This window comes from Eretmochelys imbricata, chromosome 4 (assembly GCF_965152235.1).
Source record: "Eretmochelys imbricata isolate rEreImb1 chromosome 4, rEreImb1.hap1, whole genome shotgun sequence".
In the NCBI taxonomy this organism is placed as follows: Eukaryota; Metazoa; Chordata; order Testudines; family Cheloniidae; genus Eretmochelys; species Eretmochelys imbricata.
In genome coordinates, this window is record NC_135575.1 from 126762704 (window position 1) to 126785937 (window position 23234).

Here is a 23234-nt window from a genome sequence, read left to right on the forward strand (position 1 = left end):
ATGCAAGAAACCCTACAGAAGGAAGTTAGAGAATATCCCAGAGGGGAAATTTAGTCCAATAAGAGGTTTGCTTATGATCTGAAGCATGAGTATTTATATTCCTTCCAAAACCAGGGAATAATCAGGAGTCAAAGCTTCTCTGTATGGAAATAATGTTCTGGGCAGAAAAAAATCTGCTTTTCCCTCTTTTCGGTATCTGTGTCTTTAAAAAAGAGAGAGCTGAAGTCGTTCTCCTAGTTCTACATTGGCTCACAAGGCACTTGTTTGGACTTGATAGCCCAGGAACCTCCATTGCATCCGCAGAGGTCAGACGTCTTAAAGCAGACTCCTTCATCTGGATCTGGGCCACCTACTGTTACAGCCTGGACATTGGAAGAGAAGTGTTGTTCAATGGGGATTCTCCATTATCCTCATTGCCACATTTTGGTATCCAGTCAACTCAACCAAGAAATTTCATTCATCTGCTCAGATTACATTTCTGATGTGAAGGGAAAATATCTGGGGGCAAGAACTGTGTTTTGTACAGTTCCCAGCACAATGCTGCCCAGCCCTGACCTCTAGGTGCTGTTGGGGGCTTATTCCTTCACCCACTTACTTCCCTGATCCTTCTCGCATGAACAGAGAGCAACAATACCCGAAGTCCAAAGGTGCAAACAATTCGATGTTTATTGGGGTGAACTTCCAGCAAGCATGATTTCAGTTTCCTTCCTTAGTATCCTCCTTCCCAGCTCTGACACCACAGAGCCTGACACCTGTGTCCCTGTTCCCATTCCTACCCTTAGCCAAACATGATTCCAACTTCCTTACTCCCATTCCCTGTTCCCATTTCCCCCTTTAGCAAAACATGATTCCAATTTTCTTACCCCCATTCCCTGTTCCCATCTCCCCCACCCACCCACTTCCTGATTGACTGCAGACTATATAGTAAAACTTCAGTTCTGCTTAGCTATACTTTCACCAATCATTTTCCTGAAATTTAACTAACCAATCCTAACATATTGTAACATGATTATTTAACCAATTATGTCCACCACCTTAATTAGTTTACACCCAGCAAAATTCATTATACAGCAGACACGAACAATCACAGAACCAGACAGAGATTATACAGACAAACAATAGCAAAGTGGGAACTATAATGACAAAACAATACAGAAGTGAGGATTTCACATCCCAGCTATTGATAAGTGAGTTCTTGCCAGACAGGATGCTATCAAACTAAGTTTTCTTTTACATCTTTTAGGCACTTCCCTTTCTCTGGAGGTGATGGGCGCTATCAGGACAGGATTGTATTCCTAACAGCCCAATAGCACCTTATTTCAATGTGACTAGTTTGGAATGTGAGGAGGTGACTGGTCGCTTCCCAGCTTATGGCTGCCTCTGTTGCTTAGCCAAAGGCCTTAGCCTAAGAACAGGGCCTCAGACTGTCACAGTAAGAGAAAGACCTTACACCGGCAGACAGTGATTTTGATTCTCTCTTTTATATCTCTCTAACTAGCCAAGTGATAAGAATACACCTAAATTCTTAGCGTACAGGCCTTTACAGACAGGCCTGAATATCTGTATCCTAACAGATGCTATCATAATAGAAAGAAATAATAACAATAAAGTTCTGGAAATCTTATCTACAGTAGAGTTGCTCCAAGATGATTGCTTGGAGTCCTAAAACCAAGTATCACAGAAAAGTGGGTAACAGCCTTAGGAGCATTCTTTAGTTAGGCATTGAATTGAGTATAATTAAATGTCAAGATTAATCAGAATGACAAATTAAATAAAACTGTGGCTGATTTCTCTAGTTACCATTGCCTTCAAAAGACAGGTTTTGGCATTAGTTCTGCTGTCTATAAAAGAAATACATTGCTGCTGTTGTGAGGAAAAAGTTGTTATAGCTCCAGAAATCATTCTGCCCATGGTAAATTCTTTTTCTGCAATTTCTGGGAAATAGTTCTTCCACCATTTTGCTCTAATTCCCAAACTTAATTTGTTCACTTACAACCTTCTTAAAATATGGTTGTGAAGTGATTTGATGGAACATCAAACCCATGTTTCACCAGAGATAATTGTATCAGTTTAGGGAACTGTTTTCTTTTCCTTGGCCTTCCTTTGGAAGGCTGTGGCATAAATGGACATTCCGAGACCTCTAAAGATACATCTCATGCATACAGAGTACACATACCAATTGTATCCTGTTTGTCTCATTCACTCCAAAGTAGAAAGGTGTTAAGACCTCAAGGTTGCTGCAGGCAAGATGTTAAAAGATATGTGAAACCATATACCAAGGGACTCAGGATGACTTCTTCAAGGCTCCTGGTATCACTGTCAGAAGAAAGAGGCTAAGCCACATCTGAGGAAGATTGGCAAAGTAGATTTCCATTCCTCTGCAGCAGCATCCTTTGGTAGGAAGGTGCTGCTGGCTTGGTTCTCAAATAATTATTTAAATTATGAAGCATTTACTATATGGGAGGGGGAACTTTTATTCCTATTGTTCTACTGTTTAATAATAATTAAAATTCTGCTTTATCCTTTCCTCTCCTACTTCTGTGAATCACTGCTCTTTACTTTCCATATGTGATGAACTAGTAGCTGAAGGCCCGTGCTGTCACACAGGTGTAATTCGTAAGTTGTATGTGTGGGGGAAAAAAGCCAAAAGTGGCTGAAAACTTAAAAGATGGACACCGAATCACAGTGATGATTGAACCTGGTGATATTCTAAACAAAAGAAACTTGCCATGCTTGCAGCTGTTTCCAACAGAAATTCTAGGCTTCAGAGTGATGTTTGGGGTTACTGTATGTGCTGGTTGTATATGGATAGTTATGTTGATTTGGCTGAGTAACAGTTGGGCACGTGGATGAGGCAGTTGGCCAAGTAATCCACTATCTGTGCAGTCTCCCTCATACAATGAAATTGTTGCATGCTAATTGGCTGTAGAGTTAGAATGGTGATTGGTTGAGTTACCTGTATATCACAATGGTTTGGGACTCTTGGAATGGCATAGATACATCCCTTACTATAGCTGTACACTGCACAAGTGTAATATGTAAAGTCAAAATGGCTGAGAACTTAAAAATTGCTTGGTAACAGACTGTGAAACCCAGTGATGATTGAACCTGGTGATATCTGAACAAAAAGTGCCCTCAACGATGCTTGACAAACAGTGACAATCCTAGAATCTTGTTATATGGATAAGGACAGAAGCTGTGCAGCAGAAACAAAAAATTCTTTTCTGATAATTGTCTTTCTGTTTGCAGCTTTTCTCCTCATTCAACCCACCTGGATAGTCTAAATGACTGGAATACAAATTAGAATTTTTCTCCAAAGGGGGACTGTGATGGGGTGATCCACTCACTGTCAAGAAGGCAGCGTCTCCTGATTGTTCTGGGGAATAGCTCACCAAGTCAATGTCCCTTCCTGCAATTGCATGCCATCTCTCCACGGGTCTGCAGCCCCTCTCTAATCCCACTAGCTGCTGCAGCATCTTTGTGATTCAGCCTTCTGGCCAGGTCACTAAGTTGGTTCCCCTTGCAGGGTATCAAAGTCTTTCCCTGCTAGCAGTGCTAGGCAGTCTTCCCATTCACTACCTCGGTGCCACTTCCTCAGTGGCTAGCAGGGAAACCCCAGGCCCGCCCTCTACTCTGGTTTCCGGCTCAGTGACCCTCTAGCCAGCAGTCAAGGCCTGTTCCCTTCTAGACTTTATGGCATTTCCCTGAGCCCTGTCCTACCTTCCTGGTTTCCCTCCTCTGGGTTTGCCAGCCCAAATGCACCTCCCTTCTCCCAGGGAGTGACTGTAGACATTCCCAGCAGTGCCCCTCTGCTGCCAATTTCCTGTCTTTATTATCCCTGCCCAGCTCGTTTCCCCTCAGCTGGGCTTCCTCATTGGGTCAGGGGATTGCTTAGCCACCTGATTTCTCCTAGCTATGGCCTGTTGGGTTAAATAGCTCCCTTCTCAGTCTGCATTAACCCTTTCAAGGCAAATGTGGGGTGAACACCTCATCACAGAGACTTAAACATTTTTTTTTTTTTGGCCTTAAGGTTAGGCAATATAATTTAAAGTTGTTGTTTTAATGCTAGTAATTGGTGGTTGAAGAGTTTTTACAGCTTTGTAAGAACTTTCTGTGGCCTGAGTTGAAGGGTGGAGATTAGTCCTGAAGCCTTCAGAAACAACATAAAATCACCTCCAAAGTCCACAGGCATTACTCCCTTGTGATGAATCAGAAGAGAAAGTGATAATTTTGTTTCTGTTACCAGGTAAACTATTTTTCAGTTTGCTTCCATATTAGGGTTCATCCTGTTCTATAGAGATTAGCTTAAGACCTGCAGCATGAGATTCAATATCACTTACAATTTTTCATCAGTAATTATATCTCTGGATATTCTTATTATCCATATAAATATCCAGTCCCTTTTTGAATGTTGCTAATTTTTTGACATCAGCAATGTCCTGTGGCAATGAGTTCCACAGTCTTATTGCATAAAGTATGAAAAAAGTATTTTTATCAATTTTGAATTTTCTGCACTTTTAATTTAATACAATGTCCCTTGTTCTTGTGTTGTGAGACAGAGAAGAGAAGTTCCTGATCTACCTTCTTTATACTATTCATTATTTCATATACTTTTGTCTCATCCCCTCCCATTTGTCTTCTTTTTAGGTAAACAATTGCAGGTTTTTTTCAGTTTCTTCATATGAGAGTTTTTGCACGCCATTTATCATTCTTATTGCCCTTCTGTGAGCATGTTCCAATTCTGTAATATCTTTTTTGAGATGAGGTGGTAAGTGCTGCAACAGAGTATTGTGGATTCGGCCACACCATTGATTCATATAATGGAATTGTAATATTTTCTGTATTATTCTCCATCTTATTTCTTATGCATCCAAAAATCTTATTTGCTTTTTTGACTGCAACTGCTCATTCAGCAGAGGTCTTCACTGAGCAGTCCACATAATAATGCCTAGGTCCCTTTCCTGAGCTGATACAATTAATTTAGAAATTTGTAAAGTGCATGAGTAGTTTTAATTTTGCCCTCCAATTTGCATTCCTTTGCATTTATCAACACTGAACTTAACTTGCTATCATGTTGCCCATTCACCTAGATGGTGTAGATCTCTAACGTTCTTCACAGTCCTTTCTGGTCCTGACTAACCTAAATAACTTGGTCCACTGCAAAGTTTTCTAGTCACTACTTATTACTCAGCCCCTTTCCAAATCATTAATAAATTACGTTCTCAAACTAAACATAGCCAAAAATGGTGACACATACAGTGATCAAATTGCAAGTAAGTAAAAATAGTCCTGAATGCTTGTTAAATTAGACTGTAACTCTAAATAGAACAAAGTAGTGCAAGTGGAATAATTATGATGTACCAATTTTATAGTTGCGATTGAAAGAGCTTGAGCAGGAAGCCCATCGAGCTGCTGGACAACAATTCCTATTGACCAGCAGTAGTCAGCTGAGAGAGGTACTGTTTAGATTGCTACCTTTCTTTAAATTATTAACGCTATAAAATATTCATGGAGAGGGATTATAAAGCAGTAATGCTCACAACTTTGGAAATCTTGTCCTTATTATACTAGTTATGTCATTTTATGATGATGATGGAGGATATGTCATCAGCTTTCTCACAAACATAGCGTTGCCCCTTTTTGACTTGAGCAAAGTTTGGGGTCCTGGGGATGTTCCAACTGGAAGAAGAAATTGATGGAGACTGGTATTTTCTTTGATGAAGTCTTGTTTATTTCTTAAAAGGAATGTACAAAGTCCTGTGACTCTGAATGCAGAAGGAACCAAGAACAAAAGGAGCAATTTCTTAGCTTAAGTCCCTAAGCCTCATTAGCCAACACCAGATCAAAAGCTTTTTCACTAGCTTTTTCCAGCGTCACACCATGCTTCCAACCTCCAAACTGGCTTTTTTGTCTGTCCCTCTCTCTCTGTTCTTGTCTGTTCTCTGTTTCTGTGTGATCTGCCCTTCACACACAACCACACATCCCAAAAAAATATTTAGCTGAAAGTTCCTATGCAGGGTCACCACACACCATTTGTCTTAGATGGGTCATGTTAATTGAAGGGTGAGTTCATATCTGTCAATCTCAATGGGGTTTTAACTCAATCCATAAAAGGTTTCACCCAAGTCATAGCAATAGCAATGTATTTGACTCATCTGTTTTAGGCATTTTTAAAATTAAAGATCTGTTTGATGTTGATAAATACAACAATTTTACAAATATCTAACAATTTTTACCCATTTTGTTCCCTCTTTGCTACAGAATGCTTTTTGTTTTCTATAGAGTTTAAGGCCAGATGCACAACAGTAACGCTCCATTATGTTTCAATTTTCAAACATTTTCATCACCTTGAAATATATATATTTTTGTTAATATAGGTATTGTTCGAAAAACTAAAGCTCCATATGCTGTGTGAGAAAGTTCCCAGAACTGAGATGCAGCATCTTCAATCCACTTCTGAAGTTGTGGTGAGAACTGAAAGGTTTTTTAAACATATACCTAGTTTAGAATTTGCTAGCATAACAAAACTCATAAATATTTATTTGTTGTTTTTTAAGTTTTAAACTTGATTCAAATTTACGGTCCAGTTTACTTAGTTCAGAAATTGTCAAACTTTTTCATATGATGGAGAGAGATGTCTTATGGATGAACTTACTGCTATTCATGATCACATTACATCCCTGTGGCTTCTACAGCAATAATGTAAGGAAAATAATATTAAGAAAGTGTTTAGTGTATTTCTAGCTGTCTTTTGATGCAATTTAACATCTGGAAACCAGGAGGAGAGCTGGCATCCAGCTTTCCAGGCAGCTTTCTGCTGACCAGCAGTAAGTATTCTTGGGAGTTGCCTCTGGACATTGGGGTCCTTTGTCTTAGTTTAGTTCTATGGCTCTCATGTGCCTGGAACATTTGACTAACTGTATGCATGAAAGGCTGGGAAGGTGAGAAAAATTGATTGCATAACTTGGAAAAATGACATAGTAGAAAGACATTTAATGGAATGAAGTTGGAAAGGCAAAAATATAGACAGGCTTGGAAGGATTAGATTTTAATCAGTAAATGTTGGTAAACATCAATTTTACCAACCACACACAAACGAAAAAATATTTCCATTGATAATAGAAATTTACATCTAGGCAAAGTAAGAAAAATGCCTCTTGTGAACTTAGAGTTTGATATAAGGATATTTACTTTGTATATTTTGACATCTGATATTAACAATTTGTGTTGTAATAGTTATGAAGCTTTAACTTTTTGAATCTCAAAGTCTATTGTTATTAAACAATCCTGATCTTCCCTTTTCTGATCTCTCCATAATTTCCTGCAACTGTGAAAATTTATGTTGATAAAAGAAAAATGCTTAAAATAACCATAGATATTATCCGTTGAAACTATTAAAAAAAAATCAAATGATGGAGGCTCAGATAGAGCACACAGTGAGTGCAGTGCAAGAAAGAGAAAGTAAGAAAAGAAGAAACACAACTGTAAACTATGCAGGAAAAATTACATCAAAATCTATTGTAGGAAGGATAAGAAAAAGTGAACTCAGGAACAGAAAAAAGGCATAGCAAAAGTGAGAAACACAGTAAATTACATTTTACAATTATTAAGTAGAAAATTGATTGACAGTTTATTACAAATAAATATTGTACTTAAGAAACCATGCATACCTGTTTAATGATCTCATTTTACAGGAGTATAACCTTGGGGGTCTGTTATTACATTCGTGGTTTTCATCCTTGTTATTTTCAGTAATAATAGTGAGAGTTTATAGGAATACAATTTATTTATTATTGCATCAGTAGACTTGTCATTTGCTTAAAAATTTTCCTTCACTTTCTGAATTGTCATAATCTCATTTTAGTTTTCTTGTGCCAAAAATTGAAAAGAATTTTTGTCCAACGTAGGTACTGTTTATCAATAATAAAAAGGCTAGTGAAGAACTCAGTTGCTCCTGATATTTGCAGGCTTAATATAGAAAAGATTCTGATTATAATTCTATTTAGCTACTACAAGGCTTTTCAGGGATAATGGAGTACTCTCTAGCTTTTTGGCTATAAAGTTCTTAAAATTCCCCAGAACCTTACCTTGGTATTGCCGGGAAGATACACCTAATGGCAGGTATTTTTTCGCCTGTAGAAGGGACTCTCTTGAACTTGGCAGTGGGCTGCCTAGGTATATTTTAACTTTCAGGATTCCTTCCTTGGTTTTTAAAAATATTTATTCACAGGCACAGGCACTGGAACAGACTACTAGGTAACAATACTCACAGGCACTCATGGAGGCAGTTCACTGGAGAGATTTTGGCACCAAAGTGCTCCCTATAGATCGATAGCTTGGAACTCTGCCAAAAGTCCAATGTTTTGCCTCCATTTGGTAGAAGCACCTCACTCTGCTGTCTCTGCCTGGTTTGTTGAGAGAACCATCAGACTCAGATCTTGGAGACAGTCTATTTCCTGCTTTTTCTGTCATCTCTCTTCACCCTTCCACCTCGGAGGACACAGACTGATCTACCTCAATGGTGGACCAGTTAGGAGTAGGTAAATGCAACTTGTCTGCCAGTGTCTTCCTCCAGCTGCAAGATATACCGGCTGAACTATTAGCATGGGCTATCTCATTAGTGGGTGCAGCAGCTTTTGTTGGTCCCTCTCTGGAGATGGCACAAACGTTCAGCCCTGCTAAGTGAACAGCTCTGTGGGATGACATTTGATGCCTGTGGCTGGAATAGGAATCACCCTTTTTTTTTATGTACAGCCTTCTTTACATGAGGCCTTTTCACTAGGGCTGTCAATTAATCACAGTTAACTCACACGATTAACTAAAAAAAATTAATTGTGATTTAAAAAAAATTAATCACGATTAATCAGTTTTAATCGCAGTGTTAAACAATAGAATATCAATAGAAATTTAATAAATATTTTTGATGTTTTTCTACATTTTCAAATATATTGATTTCAATTACAACAGAATACAAAGAGTACAGTACTCACTTTGTATTTTTTTATTACAGATATTTGCACTGTAAAAATGATAAACGAGAAATTGTATTTTTCAGTTCATGTCGTACAAGTACTGTACTGCAATCTCTTTATCATGAAAGTGTAACTTACAAATATAGATTTTTTGTTTCTTACATAACTGCACTCAAAAACAAAACAATGTAAAACTTGAGCCAGAAGTCCACTCAGTCCGACGTCTTGTTCAGCCAATTGCTAAGACAAACAAGTTTGTTTACATTTACGGGAGATAATGCTGCCCCGCTTCTTATTTACAATGTCGCCTGAAAGTGAGAACAGGCATCCACATGGCACTTTTGTAGCCAGTGTTGCAAGGTATTTACATGCCAGATATGCTAAACATTCGTATGCCCCTTCATACTTTGACCACCATTCCAGAGGACATGCTTCCATACTGATGATGCTCATTAAAAAAAATGCATTAATTAAATTTGTGACTGACTGAACTCCTTCGGGGAGAACTGTATGTCTCCTGCTCTTTTACCCGCATTCTGCCATATATTTCATGTTATAGCAGTCTCAAATGATGACTCAGCATATGTTGTTCATTTTAAGAACACTTTCACTGCAGATTTGACAAAATGCAAAGAAGGTACCAATGTGAGATTTCTAAAGATAGCTACAGCACTCAACCCAAGGTTTAAGAATCTGAAGTACCTTCCAAAATCTGAGAGGGATGAGGTGTGGACCATGCTTTCAGAAGTCTTAAAAGAGCAACACTTCAGTGTGGAAACTACAGAACCCAAACCACCAAAAAAGAAAATCCTCCTTCTACTGGTGGCATCTGACTCAGATGGTGAAAATGAATGTCTGTCAGTCCGCAGTGTTTTGGATTATTATCGAGCAGAACCCATCATCAGCACATCCTCTGAAATGGTAGTTGAAACATGAAGGGACATATGAATCTTTAGCGCTTCTTGCAACGCCAGCTACAACAGTTACATGTGAATGCCTATTCTCACTTTCAGGTGACGTTGTAAACAAGACACGGATAGCATTATCTCCTGCAAATGTGTAAACAAACTTGTTTGTCTTAGCAATTGGCTGAACAAGAAGTTGGACTGAGTGGACTTGTAGGTCTAAAGTTTTACATTGTTTTATTTTTTGTTGCAGTTTTTATATACATAATTCTACATTTGTAAGTTCAACTTTAATGATAAAGAGATTTCACTAGAGTACTTGTATTAGGTGAATTGAAAAATACTATTTATTTTGTTTTTTACAATGCAAATATTTGTAATAAAAAATAAATATAAAGAGAACACTGTACACTTTGTATTCTGTGTGGTAATTGAAATCAATATATTTGAAAATGTAGAAAGCATCCAAACATCTTTAAATGGTATTCTATTATTATTTCACAGTGCGATTAATTGTGATTAATTTTTTTAATCTTTTGACAGCCCTACTTTTCACCTGTTTCTTTGGCCTTTCATCAGCTCCAAGAATCTTCTTCAACCTTTTTGTGGTATGATTATTGCCTCCTTCAAAGATGAGGTATCTGCATTTTTCACTACTTGTATGATCTCTCCATCGGATTTCAGTGCAGACAGAAGATGATTTTGGGCTCACAGAGAGAGAGGTTCTTAAACAACATGAGTTTGTGAACAATTAGGACAAGATTCTTTTATCCCATTCACAAGATTTGACACCTTGTGCCAGGCTCTGTTCACTCTCAGAGTGTCTTACTTCTCTTAGAGCAACAAACATCAAGCAGCTACTTCAGACCCTACTGAGATCCAACTACAACAATTTGGTAGGCCCTTGGTCTCCTAGGATTCAGATACAGTTTGACTCCTGTTTAGATATAGTTAAGTGAGTGATTATTTAAATGAGGCCTTTTCACCTGTTTCTTTTATCAGTGTGAGTTCACTTGACCTATTCAGTCCTTCAGTTCATGATATGGAGCAGATATAGAAACCTGACCAAAGGGAAATCTTTGTCTGAAATTCCTGAATTCAGGATCACTATGAAAGCCTGCCTGGCCAATTTGTGGGTGCACATGGGTACACTTTCCTGTTGGGAAAAATGGTTCCTCTCTAGAATACAAGAGGAGCACTGTGGATAACGGATAAGACATAAGATGCCTCGTGACCCCCGCAACTGCCCCTGCCACTCTGAGTTAGTTTCTCAGACCTGAAGAAGAGCTCTGTGTAAGCACAAAAGCTTGTCCTTCACCAAAAGAAGTTGGTCCAATGAAAGATACTACCTTATCCACTTTGTCTCTCCGCTCTGAGTGACAGTTGCATGGCTGTAGCTTATGTAACAAAGTAGCACCCTCAACTGTCAGTTGAGAATGGAAGTCTTTTGGACTGACTTAATTGAGTGAAAAGTTGGAGTGCGGTACTTTCAGCTTTTCAATATATTCATGCGGAAACTCGACATTCAGAACTGTCTCCAAGGAAATGAGAACTGAACAACAATTTGCAGCAGTCTATATTCCAAGATAGGGGATACCACAGACAGAGTTTTCTGTATCAGTCAACAACAAAAATGTGGACTACTTCTGATTCAGTGGCTGGGAGACAAAGTCATGGAAAAACCTGTCTTCTGTGTCATAGGAACATAGGAATTATCATACTGGATTAGATGCATGGTTCATCTAGTCCAGTATTCTGCCTCCAACAGTTGCCAGCACAGGATACGTAAGAGGAATGTGTGATAAACCTCACAATATGCAAGTATGAGGCAATCAGCCCCCCTGCAGGTGTAATCTAATCCATAATAGTTAGAAATGTGCGTAAACCCTAAAACATGAAGTTTCATCTCCTTTACTAACATACTCTTTTAGTTAGCATTAACTATAATAAATCTGGATGTTCTTGTCTGTATAAATGTCCCAGTTCCTCTTTGAATCTTGTTTAGTTCTTGCCCTCAGCAACAAGTCCTTGGTAATGAGTTCCACGGTCTACTTAAGTGTTGTGTGAGATACTATTTCCTTTGATTAATTTTGGATTTGCCACCTTTCAATTTCATTGGATATTTCTTTAGTCATATATTATGAGACATGGAGAACAGATTCTTCTTTGAGTGGTTGCACATGTGAATTCTGCTCTTGGTGTCTCTGTGCCCAGCGCACGGTCATAGGAAACTTTTTCCCTCATCAGTATCTCTTGGGTAGCTCAAGCACCCTCTGCTGCCGCACACCACTACATGCAGGTATAAAGAGCAGAACCACCTCTGGTCCCCGATAGTTTTTTTTCTTACCACCCGTAACAGTCATTGGAATGCCTGTCAATTGCTAGTGCAGTTTTCTCTCAGCCTTTATGTACATAGTCTAGTTATCGTTAGTTGTTACTGTCGTTAGTAAGTTTTAGTAGTTTAAACGTTTTGCTTTTATTGTTTTTCCCCATTTTGGGGTTCTGTTGCCAGTACCGAGTCGTGCCCTGATCACTAGGCTTCAAACCATGTGCTTTCTGTCAAAGCCTATGCCTGTGAGGAACCTGCACAACAGTTGTTTCAAGTGCTTGGGCAAGGCATATATGAAGGACTGATGCCAGATTTGACCAGAGGAAGATCTCCACCCCCACAAACTCTGTAAAGCAGGGGGAAAGGGAGTCGACTAGAGTGCAAGAGAGAACCAAGCATTCCTCCTCCAAATTAGTGCCTAAGACAGCACCACTAATTGACCGTAGTGCAAGAATGGGCACCGTTGAGTCCCGTTCCAGAAACTACACTGTCAACTTCAGCATCATCGCATCAACCAAATATGATCTCAGTGCCAACTATGCCAGAGTGTGATGTTCCCCTAAGGTATTATCTGGACCAGTGATCTCCTAGGTCACTCCAATCTTTGACTTTGGGAGCCAGCCTTACCCTGCTCTGAGAACCCCCACTCCTGGGCTGTTCACACAGAGCCTCTAGCATGTAAGCTGCTCCTTGGATTCTGCAACTGTATGACACTAGCCAATATCTCCGGTCCCAGACACAACCCTGGGAATCTCCGCCTTGCAGTGTCAAGTTATGCCTGTTGGATGCTGCAAGCTTATATGAGTTTGTCAGTTTAACAAAGAAATTGATATGGACCAGGCTTGTTATCCCAAGGGGAGTCTCTGACACACTTCAAACCAAACACACTGCTTCACGTAGAATAAACAAACAGATTTATTAACTACAAAGATAGATTTTAAGTGATAAGTCAAAACATAACAAGTAAGATTTGGTCAAATGAAATAAAAGCAAAACGCATTCTAAGCTGATCTTAACACTTTCAGTACTCTTACAAACTTAGATGCTTCTCACCAGAGACTGGCTGGTTGCCCTTCAGCCAGGCTCTCCCCTTTGATCCACTAGCGCTTCAATCACTTGCTGTTGGTTGTGTCTGTAGATGTAGGTGGAAGAGGGAGGAAGAGCATGGCAAACATCTCTCCCTTTTATCACGTTCTTTCTTCCCTCTTGGCTTTGCCCCCTCCCCGTCAGAGTCAGGTGATCATTACCTCATCGCAGTCCCAAACTGACCAAAGGAAGGGGGGTGACTCACTTGAGTCCAACAAATCCTTTTGTTGCTGCTGAGGCCAGCGTCCTTTGTTTCTGTGAGGTTGGGCTGAGTTTGTCCAATACATGCCTAGATGAGGTGCTGTTAGAGAGTTTTTGCCTGGACTTATTTTAAGCCATGAAGACACATTTTCAACCTCATAACTATATACATGAAATTACAACCTATAACATTACTGTAACAACAATTACTATAACATCACTATAACAACAATGTTCAGTGCATCAGGAGCCTTCTGAAGACACCTGACATGACAAACTTTTGCAAGGGATACCACACAATCATTTAAGAAGAATGAACATGGGGGTATGCTGGGTGTTTCCCCGAGGTACAGAGCGTCATACACAGGCATTCACAGCAGTGAAGAATTTACTCTGCTTCTTGGTGCCAGACAATCCAGGAAGTTTTTGGAAAGTGTAGGGGACAATTTCCTGGTGCAAATGCTGGAGGAACCAACTAGGGGCAGAGCTGCTCTTGACCTGCTGCTCACAAACAGGGAAGAATTAGTAGGAGAAGCAAAAGTGGATGGGAACCTGGGGGGCAGTGACCATGAGATGGTCAAGTTTAGGATCCTGACACAAGGAAGAAAGGAGAGCAGCAGAATATGGACCCTGGACTTCAGAAAAGCAGACTTTGACAAACTCAGGGAACTGATGGGCAGGATCCCTTGGGAGAATAACATGAGGGGGGAAAGGAGTCCAGGAGAGCTGGCTGTATTTTAAAGAATCCTTGAGGTTACAGGGACAAACCATCCCGATGTGTAGAAAGAATAGTAAATATGGCAGGCGACCAGCTTGGTTTAACAGTGAAATCCTTGCTGATCTTAAACACAAAAAAGAAGCTTACAAGAAGTGAAGATTGGACAAATGATCAGGGAAGAGTATAAAAATATTGCTCGGGCATGCAGGAGTGAAATCAGGAAGGCCAAATCACACCTAGATGTTGCAGCTAGCAAGAGATGTTAAGAGTAACAAGAAAGGTTTCTTCAGGTATATTAGCAACAAGAAGAAAGTCAAGGAAAGTGTGGGCCCCTTACTGAATGAGGGAGGCAACCTAGTGACAGAGGATGTGGAAAAAGCTAATGTACTCAATGCTTTTTTTGCCTCTGTCTTCACGAACAAGGTCAGCTCCCAGACTACTGCACTGGGCAGCACAGCATGGGGAGGAGGCGACCAGCCCTCTGTGGAGAAAGAAGTGGTTCGGGACTTTTTAGAAAAGCTGGACGAGCACAAGTCCATGGGGCCGGATGTGCTGCATCCTGGAGTGCTAAAGGAGTTGGCGGATGTGATTGCAGAGCTATTGGCCATTATCTTTGAAAACTCATGGCGATCGGGAGAGGTCCTGGACCATTGGAAAAAGGCTAATGTGGTGCCCATCTTTAAAAAAGGGAAGAGGGAGGATCCGGGGAACTACAGGCCAGTCAGCCTCCCCTAAGTCCCTGGAAAAATCATGGAGCAGGTCCTCAAGGAATCAATTCTGAAGCACTTAGAGGAGAGGAAAGTGATCAGGAACAGTCAGCATGGATTCACCAAAGGCAAGTCATGCCTGACTAATCTAATTGCCTTCTATGATGAGATAACTGGCTCTGTGGATGAGGGGAAAGCGGTGGACGTGTTATACCTTGACTTTAGCAAAGCTTTTGACACGGTCTCCCACAGTATTCTTGCCAGAAAGTTAAAGAAGTATGGGCTGGATGAATGGACTATAAGGTGGATAGAAAGCTGGCTAGAGTGTCGGGCTCAACGGGTAGTGATCAATGGCTCCATGTCTAGTTGGCAGCCAGTATCAAGTGGAGTGCCCCAATGGTTGGTCCTGGGGCCGGTTTTGTTCAATATCTTCATAAATGATCTGGAGGATGGTGTGGATTGCTCCCTCAGCAAGTTTGCAGATGACACTAAACTGGGAGGAGAGGTAGATATGCTGGAGGGTAGGGATATGATACAGAGGGCCCTAGACAAATTAGAGGATTGGGCCAAAATAAATCTGATGAGGTTCAACAAGGACAAGTGCAGAGTCCTGCACTTACGACGGAAGAATCCCATGAACCGCTACAGACTAGGGACCGAATGGCTTGGCAGCAGTTCTGCAGAAAAGGACCTAGGGGTTACAGTGGATGAGAAGCTGGATATGTGTCAGCAGTGTGCCCTTGTTGCCAAGAAGGCCAATGGCATTTTGGGATGTATAAGTACGGGCATTGCCAGCAGATCAAAGGACGTGATCGTTCCCCTCTATTCGACATTGGTGAGGCCTCATCTGGAGCACTGTGTCCAGTTTTGGACCCCACACTACAAGAAGGATGTGGAAAAATTGGAAAACATCCAGTTGAGGGCAACAAAAATGATTAGGGGACTGGAATACATGACTTATGGGAAGAGGCTGAGGGAACTGGGATTGTTTAGTCTGTGGAAGAGAAGAATGAGGGGGGATTTGATAGCTACTTTCAACTACCTCAAAGGGGGTTCCAAAGAGGATGGATCTAGACTGTTCTCAGTGGTAGCAGATGGCAGAACAAGGAGTACTGGTCTGAAGTTGCAGTGGGGGAGGTTTAGGTTGGATATTAGGAAAAACTTTTTCACTGGGAGGGTGGTGAAGCACTGGAATGCTTTACCTAGGGAGCTGGTGGTATCTCCTTCCTTTGAAGTTTTTAAGGTCAGGCTTGACAAAGTCCTGGCTGGGATGATTTAGCTGGGAATTGGCCCTGCTTTGAGCAGGGGGTTGGACTAGATGACCTCCTGAGGTCCCTTCCAACCCTGATATTCTATGAAAAGTCCCCTCCTGTCCCACTTCTCAGCTTCTAGAAATTCTGCTTGACCTTTAACACTACTGATGCTGCTCCTAACTACTAAAAGAGGTAGTATTCAGGTTTCAGCCATCTAGAAATCAGTCAGTATTCTAAATGCTAAATTAAGCTTGTTAACATAACAAAATTTAATTAAATAACTAGCACACTACTAAGTCAAATTCTTTATTTATTCTCCAGTTACATAAACTGCAAGATCTTCATCCATTGCCTAAGATAATTTTAGAATACCGACAGGTGAGTTCATTTTTCATAAAGAACATATTTGCATTGAAAGCAAGAATTAACTGAACAAAAATATAGCTTTACTACACCACTTGTCTGAGAATCTTTTGGCTAGCATATGATTTCACGTATTTCTTTAAATAATCTTCATATTTCTAGAGCAGTAGGTAAATTCTTAGTATGAGTTCAAAAATAGGTTTGGTTTGCATGACATTTTTTGCAGTTAACAGCTGAAGCCACATTTTTTGCTAAATGTTTGTTGCACAAACAATTTTAGAAAACTTCACTAACAAAATTGGTTTGGTGATACAGTGCACTGCCAATGAGAAAATCTGGAACAAGAACAGAGCTCGAGATTGTAAGGGGCTACATCAGTGGACTTTTTGATATGTTGCTATTTCTTATTTTTACAATAGTCTGCTGACAATCCATCACAACATTAGGTTAGTATGCCCATTTCATTTAACAGTTGGGTTTTCAATGGATGTGTTTCCAGAGTAAAACTAAAAAATCAGTCTTTGGCTTTCTTGTGTCATCCTTTGTTTCTGCATCTCTGAGCGACAAACTCTAAAACTTTCACACTGCAACACCTGCATAGCCAAATATTTAGACTAGAGCCAAATATTCAGCACCATTAAAGTCAGTGTATTGAACCATTATTGAATATGTCTGTCATCCTCTCTATTGAAAATGTTTTGCAGTATCTACACATTTTCTATAGTTGTCAATGGGTTGAAGAGTATGAGTTTCCACTTGAAAACCTCTTACAATTTACATAACTATATATATAGAGAGAGAGAGAGAGAGAGAGAGGTACTAAACTCTTTTTCTAATTTAGGTTCACAAGATAAAGTCAACCTATGTGGATGGACTACTTTCATGCATGAAAAAGGTAAGAATGTAAAAAAGCTCCCCCTGTAAATTTGAGTATTCTAAATAAGATGCTTTGAAATAATTCTGATGTTTTTTAAAATTATAACATTTTTATTAAAAATATAATCCTTGTTTCTACTTATATGGAAATATTGATAACATAGTATATATAAGCTTTAGAGTAAAATTTCATTTTCACATATTGACTTCTGCAACAATTTACAACATGCTTTTATATTTGGATTTTTTTTTTACTTGACTAAAGGGATTTATTTCATCTACATGGAATCAGACAGGAACTGTGACTGGCAGACTTTCAGCCAAGCATCCTGTAAGTGAGTGTTTTAGAAGCCTTCTTCATTCAAAGAAAGTGTGGTGAAAATGCATTTCATTGTCAGCCATGTCCAAGAGAGGGCTCCAGGTTAGCTAAATGGAAATATACACTCCCTTTACATAATTTTTCTTCATGCTCTTTAATATGCATGAAAAATTCCAAACTAGTATTCCTTTGGCTATCAGAGGGATCAAAGAACTAGTAATTTCAATATTGTATGTAGATGGGAGAGAGGAACAAAATATATAGTTAAGTGGGTATTGCACTTTAGACAGAGATTACATTAAATAATATTGACAACTATTTTTAGAACAGAGTATAATATTCATTGCTTAGCATTTAGGTTACCTAAAAGAGACAGGGATATTACAAATCCTCAGTTCTGAGCCATGTAGCCTCTGGTTCCTGATATTGTTAGAGCAATTAGTGAAAACTTTTGACCTGAGGTACAACCATTGTGCTCTGCAAGGACAGCAAATCACACCCACACTTTGTAACATAACCCTTCATGCCTTTAAACCCAATACATAAGATGATACTTTTTCTTTGAATTTCTGTCTCATTACCTTTGTTTCATTTCAGTGTCTGTATATTTATTCTATTTATTTTTTCTTTTCTTTTTAATTTTCTACCTTAATTCTTTACTCCTTGTAGCTAGAGCTGTAATGAGTGCCAGATCACACCCATTATTTAAACTCCTGTTTTCAGTTGCTCCTAATTTTCCAAAACTTTCATCTTTTTGGATTGAAATTCTGAGGCCTGGTCTCTGCTTCAAGGTGACTTTTTTATTTAAAAGGCTTAAGTAAAACTCATGTGCCATTTGTTTAGATTGCAGAGAGTGACTGGATTTGACTTTTGAGTCTGACATGTATTTAGTTTGTGACATTGGTCAAGTTACATAATTTCCCTTTTCCATTTGTGAAATGGCAGTATTAAGGGGAGTTGGGATCTTTCTACTGAATAGGTCAGCCTGCCATTGAGCTAGTATCTGCATCCTTCTGGGGCTTGCACGTCTTAGGTCATGTCAACTTCACTGGGTCAAAAAATGATAAACCAAAAAATAAATATGTATCAGATCTTATCAGTATGAATGTTTAAAATTAATGACATTTTGCTATTTCTGACATTGTAGTGTACATGTACAGTAAAAAGGAGAAAAGGCTAAACCTGGTTAAATGTATTTAAAATAATGTGCCACAATTATTGCTAATAGTTTTGGGGAATGTAAAGATTAAAGAATGAGGGAACTAAAGCAGAAACCTAAAGAGAGATCAGTGCTTAACACATATATTTAAGATGTGCTAATTGTTCTTACCTTTCTTATGTTAATGCAAGTGGGTCTATATTTCATTTTACATTGAAACCTAACTGGTTTGCTAACCTAATTCTGGATATCTTGAATTACTAAATCATATTAAATGTGATTACTTCTTATGACATTGATGGGACCCCATAACTACCTAGATAGACAGAAACTTTCAAGAGGCATTTATACAAAACAAATACCTTAGTTCTAATAGTACTGACATGTCTTTTAATAAATAAAACTAATTTGATTTCTGTTCATGCCTTTTTTGAGGCAGGGGAACATGTTTGCTTATAAGTGCACTGTGTATATGAAGTTTTTAAAATGTTTCAGTATGACTTCTCTGACATCACAAAGTATCTTGTGCATGTTTCTTGCACAAGATTGTATTTTTAGACATTTTCATTGTCAGCATTAGGTAACATGCCATATAAATTGGCTGTGGGTATGTGGAAACAGAAGAAGGTTATGCATTTTTAACCTGAGCTCTTCAAAGTGTATAAATGGAGGGACAGGAGGAGAAAATAGTGTTTTTACACTCCAGCATTCAAAATTATCGTCATTTTACGTTATTTACATTATACTTTTCATGATTTTGGTTTATAAATGTTTGTGAAAAAGCACTTATGTCTGACATACTACAGTCCGACAAATGAACTAGCAGAATGCTAAAAGGTTGATGATTATTCTGTCTGTAACGCAGTATAGTTCAACTAAACATAACATTTTTCTTTTGTATTTCACAGTAAACTGATACTTGCATCGTAGTATGTATTAACACTATGACCAGAATTTCCAGAAGTGGGGCCAGAATTTAAAAAACACTCTGCTGCCCTTTAGGCACCTAAATAACAGTCAGCACTCTTCAACTCTTATTGAAAATATTGAAATTATGGTCCCAGTTGTTGGTGCTGAGCACTTTTGAAAATCTAGCCAATATCTTCCCTCCTGTTTCAAATAAACAAAACAAATTTTTTCTTATAGTTTTCATAAATATACAACTAAATATTTTTGCAAGGATCGTCAGCTTCTGTTTTCACTATTATGCAAAAATATTGAAGGGACGACTATACAGGGTCTAATTTTGACCAGGATCTCACAATGTGCTCCCTTCTGTGAGGTTAGTCTTACTGCACTACCACCATGTTCTTATCAGCTGCGCAAATTGCACCATTACTTATACTGGCAAACTGTGCATTTAAAGAAGGTTGAGTTTTAAAAATCTGATCCATTTGTGTTTTCTGTGTGAAGAGTATAAGGCATAAAAGAAACTGATGGGCATTTTGTGTCTCATGTTCACATCTCCCATCATGAGCATGCTTGAGATCATCACAAGACATTAGTCAGGACTTCATGGCAGCTTTAATACTTCAACAAGGAACAGAGATATACTCCTTTGTTTTTCAGGCCAAGTCTAGCAGTCCCCCAAAAAAATCCCCAAACCCCAACACCCCACTAAAAAAGTAAGGAGTAACAATTTAATGAAGAATTTACTTGCCTGCATTGTCTCTTCCTATGGTTTGTGGTTGGTCAGACACACTACCAGTTCGTGGTGGTCCCATTTGGCCTAGTGACAGCACCAAGAGTGTTTACAAAGTTCATGGCAGTAGTCGCAACCTCCCTCAGATGTCAAGGTATCCAGATCTATCCCTGACTCAACGACTGGCTCATCAAGGGCCGCTTCAAAGAGCAGGTGCAGCTCAGTGTCACAATGTTGCGAGTCACTTGTCAAGCTCTGGGCCTGCTGATGAACAAAAATCAACATTGGTCCCTGTTCAGAGGATAGAGTTCATAAGAGCTGTCCTTGACTCCACACAGGCCAGAGCATTTTTACCACAGGCCAGGGTCAGGGCAATATCAGATCTGATCCAAGTCACCGCACACTTGCTCACCACAGCTCAGGTCTGCCTCAGATTCCTAGGACTCATGGCTGCATGCACCTATGTCGTCCAGCATGCAAGGCTGCAGCTAAGGCCCCTTCAAATGTGGCTGTCATCGATCTATTCCCCATCCAGACACCCTTTGGACAGGCTCTTCACGATCCTGCCCCAGGTACTCACCTCCCTTCAATGGTGGTCCAAACCAGATCCAGTGTTGGAAGATGTTCCATTTGCAACTCCTCGACCCACAGTTTCTCTGGTGTCAGATGAGTCTGACCTCAGTTGGGGTGTGCACCTCGGAGCTCCCAAGATTTAGGGCCTACGGTTGCAAGAGTTGTCGCTTCACAGAAATGTCAGAGAGCTCAAGGCCATCCACCTGGCTTGCGAGGTATTCCTTCCCTATCTGTCTGGTCGCGTGATTCAGGTGCTGACAGACAACATGGCCTCCATGTTCTATGTCAGCAGACGGGGGAACCCACCCATCAGCCCTTTGTCAGGAAGCCCTTTGCCTGTGGGACTTCTGCATCCAGTATGCGATCTACCTGGAAACCTCCCGCCTCCCCGGTGTTTGGAAGACACTGGCGGATTACCTCAGCATGTCCTTCTTTCACCACAAGTGGTCATCAGGATGCTCTTCTAGAGGTGGGGAGCTCCCCAAGTGGGCCTGTTCGCTACCAGGCAGAACAGAAAATGCCACCAGTTTCACTCTCTGCAAGGCCTTGACAGTGGCCCACTATCCAATGCCTTTCTCCTGTCGTGGTCGGGCACTCTGATGTATGCCTTCCCGCCAATCCCTTTGATCAGCAGGGTCCTTTCCAAGATCAAGAAGGATAAAGCTCGGGTCATTAGGATCGCCCCGGCCTGACCTCATCAGCATTGGTTCAGCACGCTCGTGGACTTGACCGTAGCAACACTATGGCCTCTTCTCAACCGTCCAGACTTGCTCTCTCAGGATCACGGGCAGTTGCTGCACCCGAATCTCACCCCTCTCCATTTCACGGCATGGATGCTGGGCAGCTGAACTCTGAGAAGCAGGCCTGCTCCAGTCAAGTCCAGCAGGTTCTTCTGGAAAGCAGCAAGCCCTCCACTAGGGCTACCTACCTCGTAAAGTGGACGCGCTTCTCCTGCTGGGCGTCAGAGCGGAACATCTTTCCGTCAGCATGTCTCTGCAGTCCATCCTGGATTACCTCCTGCATTTAAAGCATCAAGACCTTACCTTTTCATTGATCAAAGTGCACTTGACGGCCATATTGGCCTTCCACCCTGACGTCCACGGTAGATTGGTATTCTCACATAAGAGGATGATCAGGCTCCTGAAGGGCCTCGAGAGACTGTTTCCTCCAGTCCAGGATCCAGTTCCCCAATGGGATCTCTACCTGGTCCTTTCCAGGCTCACCGGTCCTCCTTTTGAGCCTTGGGCCTCTTGCGCCCTCTCTCGCACCTGTTATGGAAGGTCGCATTCCTTGTAGCGATTACCTCGGTGAGGCAAGACTCTGAGATTAAGGCTCTTACATTGGAGCCCCTGTACACGGTGTTCTACAAGGATAAAGTCCAACGGCGTCCCCATCTTGCTTTCCTGCCAAAGGTGGTGTTGCACTTCCATGTCAACCAGGACATCTTCCTCCCAATTTTCTGTCCAAAGCCCCATGCGTCCAACAAGGAAAGGCGTCTACACACCCTAGGCATCCAGCGTGCCCTGGCTTTCTACCTTGCGCGTACTAAGCCCTTCTGCAGATTGACTCAACACTTTGTTGCAATGGCTGACAGAATGAAGGGCCTCCCAGTGTTGGCTCAGAGGATTTCATCCTGGATCATTACCTGCATCCGTACCTATTATGAATTGGCATGGCTGGTGCCTCCACCATTAATAACTGCTCACTCCATGAGGGCTTATGCATCATTGGCCTCATTTCTGGCCCATATCCCCATTCAGGACATCTGTAGAGCTGCAACATCGTCGTCGGTGCACACCTTCACAACGCATTATGCTATCATCCAGCAAGCCAGGGATGATGCTGGATTTGGTAGAGCTGTGTTGCGATCGACTTGTCTGTGAACTCCTACCTGCCTCTGAAGGTACTGCTTGGAAGTCACCTAAAATGGAATGGACATGAGCAAGCATTCATAACTGTTGTTCTTTGAGATGTTGCTTATATCCATTCCATGACCCACCTTCCTTCCCCTCTGTTGGAGTTCCAGAAGAAGGAACTGAGGGAAGGAGGGGGCCGGCAGCACCTCTTATACCAGCGCATATACGCACCACTCCAGAGAGCACCAGAGGCAGTCCCCTATGGATACAACTGA

General features: G+C 40.6%; 1 protein-coding gene across 1 annotated transcript in view; it reads left to right on the forward strand.

The window, feature by feature from the left end:
- Window positions 1-23234, forward strand: part of POLN (DNA polymerase nu) — a 192962-nt gene that overhangs the window by 81279 nt on the left and 88449 nt on the right. The window contains exons 10-14 of the mRNA XM_077816181.1: window positions 5373-5456; window positions 6378-6467; window positions 16493-16549; window positions 17376-17429; window positions 17676-17741. Coding sequence (XP_077672307.1) covers window positions 5373-5456; window positions 6378-6467; window positions 16493-16549; window positions 17376-17429; window positions 17676-17741 — 351 coding nt within the window. The remainder of the gene's footprint in view (window positions 1-5372; window positions 5457-6377; window positions 6468-16492; window positions 16550-17375; window positions 17430-17675; window positions 17742-23234) is intronic.